This window comes from Harpia harpyja, chromosome 7 (genome assembly GCF_026419915.1).
Source record: "Harpia harpyja isolate bHarHar1 chromosome 7, bHarHar1 primary haplotype, whole genome shotgun sequence".
Taxonomy (NCBI): domain Eukaryota; kingdom Metazoa; phylum Chordata; class Aves; order Accipitriformes; family Accipitridae; genus Harpia; species Harpia harpyja.
In genome coordinates, this window is record NC_068946.1 from 34,778,436 (window position 1) to 34,793,919 (window position 15,484).

Here is a 15,484-nt window from a genome sequence, read left to right on the forward strand (position 1 = left end):
CAGCGAGAAAGCTGGAGGGGCACAAGAAGCTGGCACAGGACACAGCCAGGGCACCTCACCCAAACTGGCCAACGGTGTATTCCATACCATGTGACGTCCCATCTAGTATAGGAACGGGGAAGGGGGGGCAGGGAATCGCCGCTCGGGGGACTGGCTGGGTGTCGGTCAGTGGGTGGTGAGCAATTGCACTGCGCATCATTTGTACATTCCAATCCTTTCATTATTGCTGTTGTCATCTTATTAGTGTTATCATTATCATTGTTAGTTTCTTCTTTTCTGTTCTATTAAACCGTTCTTATCTCAACCCACGGGTTTTGCTTCTTTTCCCGATTTTCTCCCCCATCCCACTGGGTGGGGGGGAGTGAGTGAGCAGCTGCGTGGTGTTTAGTTGCTGGCTGGGGTTAAACCACAACAGGGATGGAGTAGGATTAAGGGAGATTTTAAGGCATCATACTGAAAGCAAGAGCTGATCAATAGCTAATTACAACAACCAGTTAAAACAAGTGAGTGATAGTTACCTAGGAGGCTTTTTATCAGGAAGTCTATATTCAGAAAGTTTCTTCTGACGATAAAGGCCAGCGTAAATATAATAAAATATATGGAAATTTTTCTCTCCCCTGGAAGAAAAAAGTGTCCTTTTAAAGCACACGTGTTTATTCTTGTGGCATCTTGTACAATGTAAAAGTAGAAGTTCTTATCATGAGCTCACTGAAGTAGATGGCAAATCTCCCACTTGCTTTAATGGTGTAGGATCAGCAACTGTGAAACACAGAAAACCCAGCCAACCACAGTATTTCTCCAAAGAATGGAGCAGCTCTGGCTTCCACTCCAGAAGAACCTAATTGATTATTCTTCTCATCATAGCACTGTACAAAGGATCACTGCTTTAGCAGGAGACACGAAAGCATTTAAAATAAAGAATTTTGGAGAACTAAACAGAATCCAAACGTTATATAAATGTGAAAGGACAGACAATTAATATACCTACACAGCCTGTTTTATGACCCTTGATTTTTCAAGTAGATATTCAGAAATCTTTGCCCCCATTACAGCTCCTGTGGGCGTAAACATCATTTCCAGATATTTCCCAAAGCGACTTGAGTTGTCATTGATGGCAGTGCAGGCATTCCCAAATGCTTCAACCAGAGGATTCACCTGAAGAATTTTCTCACGCAAAGCACGATTATTGGCCTTGACAAAACAGATACAGATCAGAAGGATCATTAAAAGAATATAATGCTTACCCACAATCCAATTCTTGCTTCAGAAGCATAGCATCCCTTTCTCATGCTTGTATGGACTTAGATACTGCGTTAACCTTTCTACTTATACAATAACAGGACCAACAAATTGATGAGGAAGTCTCCCCGGTAGGAAAAACCAGATTCTTCTTTCTCTGCAATTGTTCTGCCTCTGTGGTGTCATATAATTAGTTAGAGTACCAAAACCATAAAAAACTAAACACATCTATCTAAGGTTAACCTTATACACTTGATTTTCCCATTGTTTTGCACTAACAGCATTACTCATAACATTTAAATGTGTAAGAGTTTCTAAGATTAGAGCCATAGCAAGATCTGTCATTCTTTATTGTATAAATGAACAACGGTATATGTGATAAACACTGTAGGTAACTACAGGTGCTGAACACTCAGGATCTGGCACCTTCTCTTTAAAAAAATATTGAATGGCTTAGTGTGGGTCATACTCCACTATCTTAATTCAATACTCTCACATGCATGATTACTCTGTCCCTAACTCAAGTGGGACAATTCACAAGAACAGCTTTAAGTAATAAAGATTAAATAAAGTGGAAACTGGGGGTGGATTTTGGAGGATTTGTTCATAGTTTTACATGGTTGTCTAAGAAATACCTTTCCCAAGAAGGTCAAATGTTGGACGATCAGATGGGCACTTTCTGTCTTTCCAGCACCACTTTCTCCACTGATGATAATGCACTGAACACACAAAACAAAATAGTTAAGTGCACAGCTCACCACATGGTCAATTTCAGCTATTACTGCTCTTATCCGTTATTTAATATTAAGTACCAAGTCTACAAAATAATGCAAGGGTCAACTCCCTAAACTCCCTTCTGAAAGGAAAGATGAGCAAAGGCTCAGTATAATAATTTATTCCCTAGATTACTAAAATGTGTCTCACAATGCCTGATAGCCATGTGCATGTGTGAAGCAGTGATTGAATTACTAAGGGCTAAAACACATAAATGAGTGACCACGTCTACAGGCTAACACACACTATGCACATACGCGGCTTGTTTCAAATGCTTAAAATTCAGAAAATTGCCACAGCTCCGTTGATGTGACATAATTCAACAGTGCATCTGAGCTCACTGCATTGTCTTCATATGAACATGAAACACAGCATACAACTGTATTTAATACACTGACCAAAAGTCTGCTCCTGGCTTTAAAAATAACCTTAAATAATTGCTGCTGTGTAGAGAGGTTATTCTGTAGGTGACGCTGGTATTCAAGCTTGAACAGCAAACTAACACCTAAACATTTCAGAAAAATATGCATCTGTTCATTGGATAATTCTGGGAGAACATATCCATCTTCTTGAGTCAGCAGTCCTTAGCACGTGGTATTTGATAGGTTCTCCAAATGGCTTCCAGACTCAGGAATTAGCTAGAATGGTCTAAATCACTTGGTATCCTCCTTTCTGCTGTTACACTTCATGGACAAGATGGAAGTAGAAGGCCAGTACACCTTGAAGGCCAGTTCACACCTGAACACTGAAGCATGAACACTTCAGGTCATAGCAAGTAAGAATTCTAACAGCATTTATTATTTTCCCATTTTTTCATGTGTTCTACAGATCACCAGTACAAATATTAGTCTATTTAAGATACAGTATTAACTGACATATAATTAAAATGTTAACACTGAGCAGTTGCATAGATCTGTGTGTTTTTATGCAAACACCTGAAAATTATTTGCACCACACTGTGAACATACAAGATTCTTGGCTAGGAGAAGATACAAGGTCCTAAAATACTTGATGCAATGACACTTCATATAGAACTGAGCTTTGTGAAAAGGTTTGAAAGATGTAGCAGTACTTTGGTGGTGTCTTGGGGTGTTTGACAGCAGGTGCAGCGATTGACTCAATAATGTGTGCAATATGATATCTGCAGCTCATTTATTTGCTTCTTGTTGGGTATTTTTGTTCTTCTTGGAAACAGATAACCCAATGATGGATTTACAGGGTTACGATACCTAACTTAATCGCCTTTGTGTGACTAGACAAGTCATATACAACAGTTTATACAGTTAAAGCCCATGAGTTCTTGTAGAACTCATAAAACTCTTGTAGAATTGGCCAGAACTTGACGTTAGTTTCAGGAGAAATGTTAGACTTGGAGTCAATTTTCAGGCTTCATAGGAAAATACAAGGGAAAGCTCAATGCATAAAACAAACAGAATCAATACATTTTTGGTCTGGCTACAGTGCTTGTCTAATGCACCTTTACCTGAAGAACCAACATAACATTGGCCAGGTAATGGAGATAAACATGCTCCTGTAATTCTTTGCAAACAGAAAACAGGAACCTGATTTAGATCTAAATGCAAATTACTTCTTAAACGGGTATGAAACATACAATATTAAATATGTACAAAGTTAGCCTGACGGGCTGATGTCAAAACTAATTTTTTTCCCCAGACAACAAGTTCTTACATAAAGAAAACAAGTACTCCTGCAGAATAAGTTAATGCCTCCATCAAAGAGCATTTAAGTCATTAAAGAAGTACTAGCCATCTCTCAGGCCAGTGTACTTCCACATACTCAGTAGAACTCCTTTTTTCTTCACCATCAATGTCCCTTTTATTTGTCATCTTTGCTTGGTATTTTCGGATTGCAGGTTTTTTATTATTTTATTCTGCTTTTGTGATTTTAAAAAAGCATTTTCTATGAATTATTGTGTGATGTGCAGGGTAAAATCAGGAGGTTTTTATAAATAAAAATAATTATTAGCCCTCAATATTTATGTATATATAGCATATCAAATTAGAAAGAGAACAAAGTTAGAATCTTAAGCATGTAATAAAAAGAAATCTAGCTTCTACAGCACAGTATTTCATTCTCATTAAAATCATTGCTATATAATTGGATTTGTGTCCTTATTACATTAGACCTATCCTTAATAAATTTTACTAAAAAAATTAGTTAATGTTCCTATTTTTTGTGACTTGTAGTTAAAGTAATTGATTATCCATTGCTTGATAGTGTCTTTATGCAACAGAAAACTGGTTCAAACTCTTGTTGATCTGCTGCAGCATTGAGACTCTCCTATTTTACACAGGTGTAAATCATTACAATACCTAGTGCAAGACAGGCTAGAATCAGAGTGTGCGGCAACACTCTACAGCTTGTGTCAACTGCCAGGATTTCATGGGTGTCCAGGAAACTAGATTGGTCAGGTAACCCTATCACATTATTTGACCTTTTAGTCTCTTTTATGCCACTGTGTCCTCTTCAGAATTCCCAAACCTGACTAGATTTCTACTCTGGTTTTCCTGATGTAGGAATAAACGGCTTAAAGAAAAAGTTTCCCAAAGTACAACGTAACAGAACATTAGCCATAGCCAGGTAGCATAGTGGCAGTACAATTAATATGAAATATAAAACAAAATGAACAGATTCTTACCTGATCTTTGCTGAATGTAACCATACTTTGGTAGGCAGCATCCGCAGAGGCAAATATGTGGGGGGGATTTGATGAACGCTTCACACCATGGTAAAGCTTGGAGAACTAAATTCAAAAAAGAACACGATAGTCAAAATACGCAACTTAGCTACATAATTAAGAACTGAAAAGGTGATAGTGATTATCTTCTGCCTGTTCAACAGAAGGTAGTTGCCTGTTTTACCACAGAATTTCCACTGAATCACCTGGAAGAAGAGTGGTAATTCTTGGCGCTGCCCAATTTCCAGAATACAAATTACAACACTTAAAATGCACTCCATTTCCCTGCACAAGACAGTGAAGACAACTGTATCACAAGGAACAGCATTTCAAACACAAGCATTCAACCAAGGAAATACCCAACCTATACAAAAGAAACTTCAAAGACAACAGTGAATCTGAAATCTGGCCCCTCTACCTGCAACCCTGATTTAGGCACCCATGAAGACTAAGATTTATGGCTCCACCTCTTTCATATCTGTAGGGAATTAAGCTGCCTCTATCTTTACAGCATTTGATTTGCTTGTTTCTTTTAAAGCAGCGGCTGATGGCACAGGACATGTAGTAACCCAATAGTCAGAGCAATTCTTCAGGAAGCAACAGCCTCAGCATGAGGAAGTTCATATAACCATCTTCTGTTTCCCAGAAGAAAGCCCTAAATGCCAGACAAGAGGCACAGCTGTAGTTGAGGTAATCTTCACCCCTCCTGTGGAATTTCTGCCACCAAGCAGAAAGGAGTGAAATCAAATGAGACTGAATTTAAAAAAAAAAAAAAAGAAAGAAAGAAAAAAAAAAAAAAAAAAGACTTGTAGCCACACTTTTCTGGAAGAAGAAAAGGCTGGCGTTTAGTCTGTGCCCCTAGCTCCCAACATCACTTTAGTATTTTAGCCAGTGGTGTTACTATAAGATGTAAAGTGAGTACTGTCCACAGCTTGGAATCTCTCTTACCTGGGGAGAATAAATGCTGAGATTCTGGAAGGGGTTTAAGGCTATTAAAATGTCTCCAACATAAGTATAAATTTGTAAGTCAGCATAGCGTTTCTGCAGCTGATGGATAATTGTATCCTGAGAAAATTAAAAAAAGTTTCATAGTTAAACAGTATTTTCCCAGTTAGGAAGATTTTGGTAAATATACTGAGAACACAGATTAAGAAATACTTACTGTAAGTGCTACTAATTATTTTTCAAATGCCAATACCACAAAACCAAACAAATATTTTCAAAATTCTTGCTAATGCCATAAAACTAAATTAAATGGCAACTCCTATTTCCAGATTAGTACATATTTTGTTATACCAGCCTGAGAAGCAAACCTTCTGAAGAGAAAATGGCCATGTACATTATTGCTGCACTTCATAGTACATTTCCATTTAATTTTTTATTTGACCATAAGACAAGGATAATAATTTTTCAAGGATTAAATTTTAAGTGGTAGTAAGAGACTGTTTTAAACAGGACACTAGCACAATTTAGTATTATGTCTTTTTCTGGCTGGCATGCAATTTAAGGATCATCAAAACAAAGATTTACAGATAATCTGCATATAGGTGATATAGTGTAATATGCAACTGATATTGTTTTATCACTTTTTATCCAGAAGCTGTAGATACCATACTACTCTCTATAAATTCATCAATTTGAGAAAAAAACACTTAAATCTAGATCTTCATAACTAAACTTCACATTTTAGGAAACTCAAAATAACTTAAACTAGCATCACTCATAATTAAATTCTTCCACATAATACAATTCACTGTTACTGCTTTTATGTCACTATACAGAATATTAACGAAGTGATGATAGCAGATCAGTCATGTGACAATTCTTTTGCCATGGTGAGAAAAAAGCTTGCAGGAAGGAACTCTTCTCATTCTGTTGAAAGAAGCCCAAAAAGCAGAAACAGGCAAAATGTGAGGCACAATTGTCAGAAACTGCTATACAAGACAGTACAGTACCTCATCTAGAACTTCTAGATTTACCAGATCATCATCTAGAGAGTACTTGTCAGCTCCATCTACATGGTAAGGTCTTCTAGTATGTATTCGTTCACGCCTGGAAGTTTGTTAGTAGAGCACCAGTGTTATAAAACCATATCAAAGACAACAAACATTAAGAGGCAATGGGAAGTCATGGGTGAGTGTTTTTGTCATACGGAAAACACAGACACGCTCCCTGAAATATATATTTTTGCTTGCAATATCCTTTTATAAAAACAACATGTCAGCTTGCTATCCAGTGTAATATCTGTTTCTCTTTCACAATATATAACCCTACCTATTTATCAATGCTCAGAGATGAGGATTTATCTGTAGACTTACTACTCCCCACTCACACAGTAAAGTATAAAAAAAATTCTCCCTCTTTTCCCTTCCCTTCTTGCTCTAAGTTAATGAACCACTACTCTCTTTAATTAAATCTTCCCCCCACATACCCAGCCTACCATATTGTCATCTAACGAAGTTATAAGAAGCAATAAGTAGTATAAAATCCTTCTGTTACCTTGGTGTATGCCAAAGTACCTCCTCAGATGACCCTAGATCTGGCCCAAAACAACATTTTTGAACCACAGCTGCCATCAGACTCTAAATTGCATGGATGTTCAGTCAGCTTGTCCTCAGAGATTTAAGCCACACAATAAGCACCAGAGACAAACTGTCACATAACCCCTTTATAATCAGATTATACTGAAGGAATCTTTGAAAATGCTGTGTATATGTTTTTAAACAACACATCTTGTTGAAACAGGGACAAATCAAGAGACTGTAATATGTCTTCCACAGTGGGGGTGAAATATGAATGCTGTAAGCACAACTAGGCTTTTCTTTACAACAAACATAATCAAAGCATAGTAGGAGGACACCCACCGAGATACAGTCTGCATCCTGCTGAGTAACATTTAGCATTGATCCTCAATGACAGTCCTTGACAGATTGTTTCTGCATTGGTTGCCACGTAGAAAGTAGGAATCACATGATCACACATCCCAAAACAATGCTAAATATTATATCAAGCACTAACAGAATGGTACTGTGACTTGGCAGGAAACACTGTTTACCTATAACATTGAAAGTTAATATGAAGATGTAACAGGTCTTTTTTTCTTTAATCATATCTTCATACACTCATGGACTCCTGTTTCAAAAATGAGCATTGAGGATTTTGCTTTTTTCCCCTTTATGTACACTTAGCTTCTACATTTGAAGCTAGTCAGCTTTCATTCAGTAAAGAGAATGTTTTCATATCCAAGAGCTATTATATCATCAGAAGAATTATTGCCTGGAAAGCTTCTAACAAAGAGGAAGGAGGAAAAGAGTGTTAGCTATGAGTACAGCTTCACTGATAATTGTGAATCACATTTAAAGATCCTAATTTTTTTATGTCTACTTTTATTCATTTTCCTTATTTACTCGATGAGTTCTGGAAAACTATTCTGTAATGGTTTATTTGAATTGTAACTAAATAAAACTGTGCAAACTGTTTTGTCAGCTAGGAAATAAAATAGGGGGAACAGAGCAGGTTTTCTGACAGTCCCACTTACATTTTACATCCTACATTCCCAGAGATGGTAGTTTGCTTGATATTGTACATATGAAGAAATGAAAGTAGTAGTACACAAATAAGAAACTATGAAAGAAAAATTGTTACAGTGGGTATTATTTCCAGTGGGCAGCATGGTGATTTGCGTGAATTTGTTCAAAGTTCCATTCAATTAAATTTTCCATTCTCAGATCTTTGATTAGGTGGCGGGTTGTGGGTTCTTTTTGGTTATTTTTTTAAGCAGTCACTGTATTCAAGAACACTACACTTTGCTGACAAGCCAGATCCTCAAAAGAGTAGGAATGCATGTAAGTGGCCTAATGTACTACTGTTTTAACAGTTGCTTTTCTTCATGGAGATGTAACTAACAAAGAGATGGCTAGATATTATAGCACATAACTCACCTGTGAGGCTTTTTTTTCCTGGAGCAAACCATCATAGCCACAATATTAAGTTGCAACAAGCTGCAAGTACGGATGTATCTACCAGAGGTGCAGGGAGGAGGGGGAAGAGGGCACATTCAAACCTAAGCATCTCTAATTGCAGAATGGCTTTGTAAACTAATCTGTTATCTGGTTGTGTATTAAACTCCCACTGTTTGTTCTCCTTAAATGATAAATGAATCAATTTTCTTCTTGGAAAGGGTTTTTTTTAACACTATGTAAATAAATAAGAAAACTGGTCTTAGTCAAATATAAGTAAAACATATGTACCTTTGTGCATATTTGCTTGTGCTTAACTCATTTTCCTAAGTACATGATTAGGAAGAGGATATTAGGAGCATAACATCACATTAGCTTCAAATCTCCTGCTGGCCTCATCAGTTTTCTACTGACCCTATGTCCTGCAAATACACTGACAGAGTGGGAAGGAAGAATACAGACAGTAACCTTTAATTATTTCCACAATTTTACATCAGAAATACAATCTGCTTTTAAAATATATATTAAAAAAATTCTTAAAAAGCAGAAGGAAACACTCTTAATTGGGGAAATAATTGTTATATTTTTTGCATAAAAAGTAGAATTATCAGCCATTTTTTCAATTACCCTTCCTTTCTGATGACATGTAAAACGTACAATTTCTAAGCAAAAGGAAAATAAAAGGTGTTGGGTTATTTGCTTTAAGGTTCCAGCGATGCTCTGAATTATCCCCTGGAGGATCTAGTCTCTTCACTGACAAAAAAAGTGGTGTAAAGGGCCAGTCACTCAAGGTACCTAACCTTATCAAACCTGAAGAGCAGTATTAGATTTATTCCAGAACTCCAGTGATGAGCAATGTCTATTGAAAAAGACTCTGTCCGCCCAAGCACCTTCCCTTTGCCTTTTTATCGAGCATGAATAGCTGGAAGGGACAGAGCTTTCTTGGATTTTGGAGGAGGAGCAAAAGGTGAGAAGCATTTCTCTCTTGGGAGAAAAATTTCATGAAGAGGGTGGGAAGCAGTCATTTGTTCTACTTGTGGGGAAGAGATAGCTTGAAAGAAAATAACCTCTTTTTGTACTAGACACCAGCCATAGTAATAGAAGTGCAGTGTAAATAGCTATATGCTCATAAAACCCTGCTATCAAGCTGATGATGGGGAAGGAAAAGCTAGATGGACCACATAGACTTCTAGATTGAAAAGTCATCTTGCTGGCAGGTCCAACCTGAGGAAGAAAGCAGCATAGACCAAGAATTTTTATGTTCATTAGGAAGCTTCCTCTCTGGCCTCTCGCCCCTCCACCCCTAAAATTCTTTTTTGAATGCCTTTCCTTTGGCCTCCTGGTGCAGTTAAGCATTTACGTTTACTGGTTTTTTTCTAGGACTCACATAGGAAAAACTGTTTCTGTACTTGTTCTTCTTTACATTATTGCCACTTTTAAAATGAATTGCACCTAAACTGAGATTTACAAGAATACTACTCAACACAATGAGAAACAAAAAAGAGTGGACAGTGTGCTTCTGCCACACAGAGAAACACAGTCTACTTCCTGTGCATTGCAAAGAGTGAATTTTGCTCATGTACATCAAGTTTCAGCCTGGAGTAATTCGTTGAAGCAAGGACATAATAGAAACACTGACACAGCCTAAATTACAATATAAATGCTGCAGCTACAACGAAATTCTGTGCAACCTCCAGTAAACACATATGCTATAATCAGACCAAGGATCACTTTTGGGGGCTCCAGCAGCTTTGCAATTTAAAAAAAAAAAAAAAAAAAAAGAAGAAGAAGAAGAAGAAAGTTTTAAACTCACTTGCCTAATATTCATATAGATGAAGGCTAGAAGAATTGCATTAAATTACATTGCGTGTAGCATCAGAGGACTATTTCTGTTTCTGTTTCTGTTATTATCTCTGAGTCCAAAGGAAATTACTGGCTGGATGCAATCAAGTTCCTTGCAGTTAATTGCTTTCAAAACTAAATGTGAGCTGGCAGAGAAGCTAGATATCTGGTTGTAAGAATTACTTCCTTGGATGGACTGCTGCTGTAATCCAGCTGGCTAATAAGAAGGGGGAAGCTGCCAAGCCACTGTAGTCTCATCCTAATATCTGACAAGGTAGCCTGAACATACCTGCCCTTCTCAAACTGTTAGATGCTTAGATTTCCTTTTGCTTTTTTTTTTTCCCTTTTTTTCTTTTTTTTTTTTTTTTTCCCCAGCTGCTTCAAGTTTGATTTTTCCTGATGTACAGTTTAATCCTTCAAAATGCAAGGTTTCATAACTGTCTGCTCCCCATTACAGGAACGTAAGTTACCTGGTCTATAGGAAAACATCCAAGAGAAGAATGAGCCACATCTGGAGTTGGCCTCTTCAAAGCTGCTGATAGCTGGGAAACTGCCACTTTGAACCATATAACCAAAACCATTTGATACTTGATCAACATTAACTCTCAAACATCAAATCGATTATAGAATTTTCAGGCCAGGAGTTATTAATCACTTGAGGAAATATAGAAGACCATGGTTTTGCTCAGCTTCAGCTACTGTGACATTTGATAGACAGAGCTAACAAAATTAAGATAGACGGCAACTGGTGATTATTAAATATTTTTGTTACCTTAAAATTGTTATAGACTTATCTACTGCATTTCATATAGCTGCCCCACATGAACTCCCCCTAAAGAACAGCCAAATGCCACACAGGGACCCAACAGTATCTAAAATTTTGAAAGATGGCTTATAAGAATATTACCAAAGGCAAAATTTTTAGAATGCATTCTGTGAAGACTCTTCTTCCCTGTTTCCAATTCTAAGTTTTTAATCATGTATTTTCCTCCTTGATGTCCTGCTCCTCCACCACAGTCAAAAGGCAGTTAATAGATCTCATACTACATCTGAATTTCTCCATCTCACATGCTGTTGTGACTTGACTTTTTTAGATTTTCTCCTGCATGCTATACTGGATAGAGCAACCTGTTATTTTAAGATTGTTCATAAGTAGATAATTTCTTAACTGTTGTACATTCAAAGGGGAAAAAAACCCAGAACATTTTTATTTTATTCACTTTTGCTGATGGCCAGTACTTTTCAAACCTTCAGTTAAACATTAAAAATCCTCCAGTTTTCCATTACTACTCACAAGCCACTAAAACATTTTATAATTTGTTTTTTATGGAATAAAATGGAAAGTTTACTTTTTTGAGAAAGTCTTCCTAAAAGATGCAAGATTTTATCATTAAAATTTATGCAAGGAAGGCTGGCACAATAGACAGAATATTGGGGTTCCAAATTTGAGTTTCCCTTTTAAATGTCTCCATAACAAGCTCCATAGTATTTTTAAACATTCTTTATGGAACTTGAGATACTGCCTAGCTTAAAGGACTTTGGAAGTTTTGACATATGTGTTTCAACTTTTTCAACACTGAACCAGCTGCCAACTTTGCCAGGTATAGATTAAGTCCTGACAAGGACAAAAAAATGGGGATAATATTTGATGTTTATAAACAAACTCCAGAGAACACGCCCACTTTTTGCAGTACGTTTTGCCAATGTAGACAGCACAGAGTCATTTAACATTTAGGAATATTAGGAAACAGACTAAATCCCTTCTGATGACTTCTTTCAGCAGGCTGGCAATCAGCCTGGATGTTGGAATCTCGTGTACTACGAATCAAAAAAGCAACCGACCACACGAATGAGTTCAAGAGATCAAAAGGTGTATTTGGAAAGTGAGCAGCTCTCTCTTATACTCTCCCTTAACGGATTATCAAACACATTCGAACACTGTTTAACAAAAATATGATCTACACAAACAGAGCAAATGCTTACTGTTAAGTGAGAATTAACAATATCCATAATCTGTAACATACCTTTGCTTAGAGTCTTCCCAGACTCTAGGGCAAAAAGAATGAAAGAAAAAATGGCTAGAGCTTCAGGCGTTATGTTGGAATCTCTTGTACTACGAATTGAAAAAGCAACCGACCACACCAATGAGTTCAAGAGATCAAAAGGTGATCTTCATTGACAGGTTTACAGTGACCAAAGGTATAGTAGAGCTTTATAGAACAAGTAAAAGACAGAGTTCTTGCCTCAGAGAAATTGCTATCTGTTTTTTGTAGGTATCATGTATTAAGTAAAGCTATTAATAGCCATTTCGTAAGTGGAGGGACAGAGAAATAGTGAGGTCAGGTATGTAACAGAGGTTACACAGTAATTCAGAGAGAGAATGAGGAATAAAACACAAACCTCTACCATGTTTTTGTATTATAATTCAGAGGGTGCCTAAACATTCTTGGTATTTTACTGACATATAATTGCATGAATCTCTATCTTGAAGAACTTATCCCTGAAATACAGCATGATTACTACCAACTCGACTTGTGTACCTTTCTTAGAGAATACAGAATTAGCCACAAAGTCTTTATCAACACTCAGTGATTATTACTGAACCAAGAATGTTTTTACAACTCTGCTTATCATTCCTGACCAATGTTTGCATGTTCTCTTGTCCACACCTTATTGTAACTTACATTCCTACTTTTTTCCAGTTCAGTTTAATGCTACATGAGGTACAAGTCTTTAGGAATTAATTACATTTCTTGTTCTCACAATGTTGTTATGCACGAGGACACTATCTGAATAACCTGAAAGCATTTCACTGTCCTTGTGTGAGTACAGGATTGGTAAAGCAAAAAAAAAAGAAAAAAACAAAAAAACTGAGTGAGCACCTGTGACAGCATCCTTTCTGATTTTAAGAAATGCTTCCTGCCTAAAGGCAGCTATATATTGATGGGAATAAGATGCTCTGACTCCTGAGATGAACTACAAATCAGTATCCATGTGTTAAAAAGTAATGATGTATTTGACTTTAGAACAGACAGGAAAGCAAAATTCAGCATTGCTGGAACAAATACATGAGAAGCAATGCTCTGCTGTACTAACCTCTATTTTTTAAGGATAAAAGAACTTTTACAAAAATAGAACTAGTGGACTATTTAACACCGAATACATTTCTTAAAATTAAACTTCATATAACTGCTTCTATGGCAAAGCTGCTAATGAAAAGTACAGTGTTGTTAATTAGCATTTATGCCCTGGTACTGTTAGAAACCAGACAAAACATATGCCTAGTTAACTGATAGCTTACAAAAGGGATAGGGAGAAGAGATAAAGATAATACCCAGAGCTCATCCTTATGCAGCCATGACACTGGACTTTCTCACAAAGTTTTTCCCCATGATACTATAAGAAACAGGCAATGCAGGAGTGGAGTGCTGATGCTGAAATTTCAACTTCACTCAAGACCATGGCAAAACTCGAGGATTTCAACAGATGAAAGATGCCAACAGATGAAAAAAGAATCTTCCTCCTCATTACAAGTGTGGAAAGAGAGGTATCCTGGCTGGGTTTTCTGAAACTGAAAACACCTATTTGCATAAGGATAGGAGATATCTGCATCTCACTGATGAAAATAATTTAGGGAAAAATAAAGCTGGTGAAAAAGTTTCAAAAAGCATCTTTTTCAGTAAAAAAGCAGGAGCAATTGCCAATGCCATTTTTCATTTTAAAAGTCATCTTTTGCTAGCATAACCCTTTTCTTATTCATTTCTAACCTAAAGGAAATAAGAGTATAAAGATCTCTAGAAAGTTATCTCATGGCAAAGTGACAATATGTTTGTCAGCAACAAACCGATGATAGCAACAAATGTATGCCTTAGTAGGCTCCTTTGAGCTCAGTAAGGACAATGAAGTGCCCCTTCAGTTCAGAGGTATGAAGAACTGTGCTGAAGTTAAGCCTAGCTATACTGCACACAAAAAAGTTTATAAATGAAGAATGAAAGAAACTGAATTAAGGAGATGTTTCAGTCTGTGGCTCCAGAGGTCAACCCAGATGATCCTGCCAAAAGGGAACAGCTTGCTTCTTTCTACCCCTCTCCCCGTTATTCTCAGTCATGCAAAGTATTCTTCCTTTACTTCAGCTACATCAGTTGAGGCACCCCTCTGCAATCACTAACAAAGTAGAAAATTATCTGTGTGTTTCTGCTGGCTTAGTTTTTTTTCCCCTCTTACTTTAGAAGTTCTAGCTCAGGAGGTTTTGACAATCACTGGAACTGCAATAAAAACAGCACCATGAGCTTGTTCCTGGGAGCTGTGGGAAAATGAGAGAAAGAAGCCAGTTCTCTCCTTTTCAGTAGAGGTGAACTGTTAGATCAGCCCTCCACATCTCTCCATCATACCCTCTAAATCAGTAGTACTGACTTTCTAGTCTGCAGGCTTGCTCTCAGGCACAATGACCTTAAGCGATGTCCCAAAATAAGCAAAACTGGCATGGCTCAATTGGAAACAGAATCCTACTAAAAAAACCACAGGTGCTGAGTCAATAAAGAATCAAAAGATGCAAATGCAAAGCACTGATGCTGGAAGACTTTCAAATGAGACAAAACCCAGATACCTCCTCATCAGTTGTCATCACCAGTGACTCCCTGGGTTCCCTCACGGTAGAAGTGCTGTTAACACCAGCATCCTGATGATTTTCCAGTTCCTGGAAATTTTCAGCCTGTGCTCTGAGAACATCTTCTTTTACTTATCTTTTAAATGATTGATCTGTAGTGTTGCTGTATTCTTAAAAAAGGGCATCTACTTTTCTTTATCTCTGAACACCAGGGAATTAACGCACATTTCATTGTACCTGTCATGGGCACATCAATAAACAGAAAAAGCATGCACATATATCCAATGGTATAATAGAAAGGTTTTACTCAATGGGGGTTTTAATTGGCCTATTTACTTTGAAGTGGTGCCTATACATTCAGATGAC

General features: G+C 37.1%; 1 protein-coding gene across 11 annotated transcripts in view; it reads right to left on the reverse strand.

Moving 5' to 3' along the window:
• The window catches only part of MYO3B (myosin IIIB), a 213,454-nt gene that overhangs the window by 102,971 nt on the left and 94,999 nt on the right, over positions 1 to 15,484 (reverse strand). For all 11 annotated transcript variants that reach the window (XR_008236070.1, XR_008236069.1, XM_052793190.1 and 8 more), the window contains 6 exons: positions 6,667 to 6,763; positions 5,660 to 5,776; positions 4,673 to 4,777; positions 1,875 to 1,958; positions 989 to 1,191; positions 519 to 617 (listed from right to left, as the gene is read on the reverse strand). Coding sequence is in view for 9 of the 11 variants with exons in the window: in XM_052793190.1 (XP_052649150.1) it covers positions 519 to 617; positions 989 to 1,191; positions 1,875 to 1,958; positions 4,673 to 4,777; positions 5,660 to 5,776; positions 6,667 to 6,763 (705 nt within the window). In the remaining 2 variants the exon portion in view is untranslated. The remainder of the gene's footprint in view (positions 1 to 518; positions 618 to 988; positions 1,192 to 1,874; positions 1,959 to 4,672; positions 4,778 to 5,659; positions 5,777 to 6,666; positions 6,764 to 15,484) is intronic.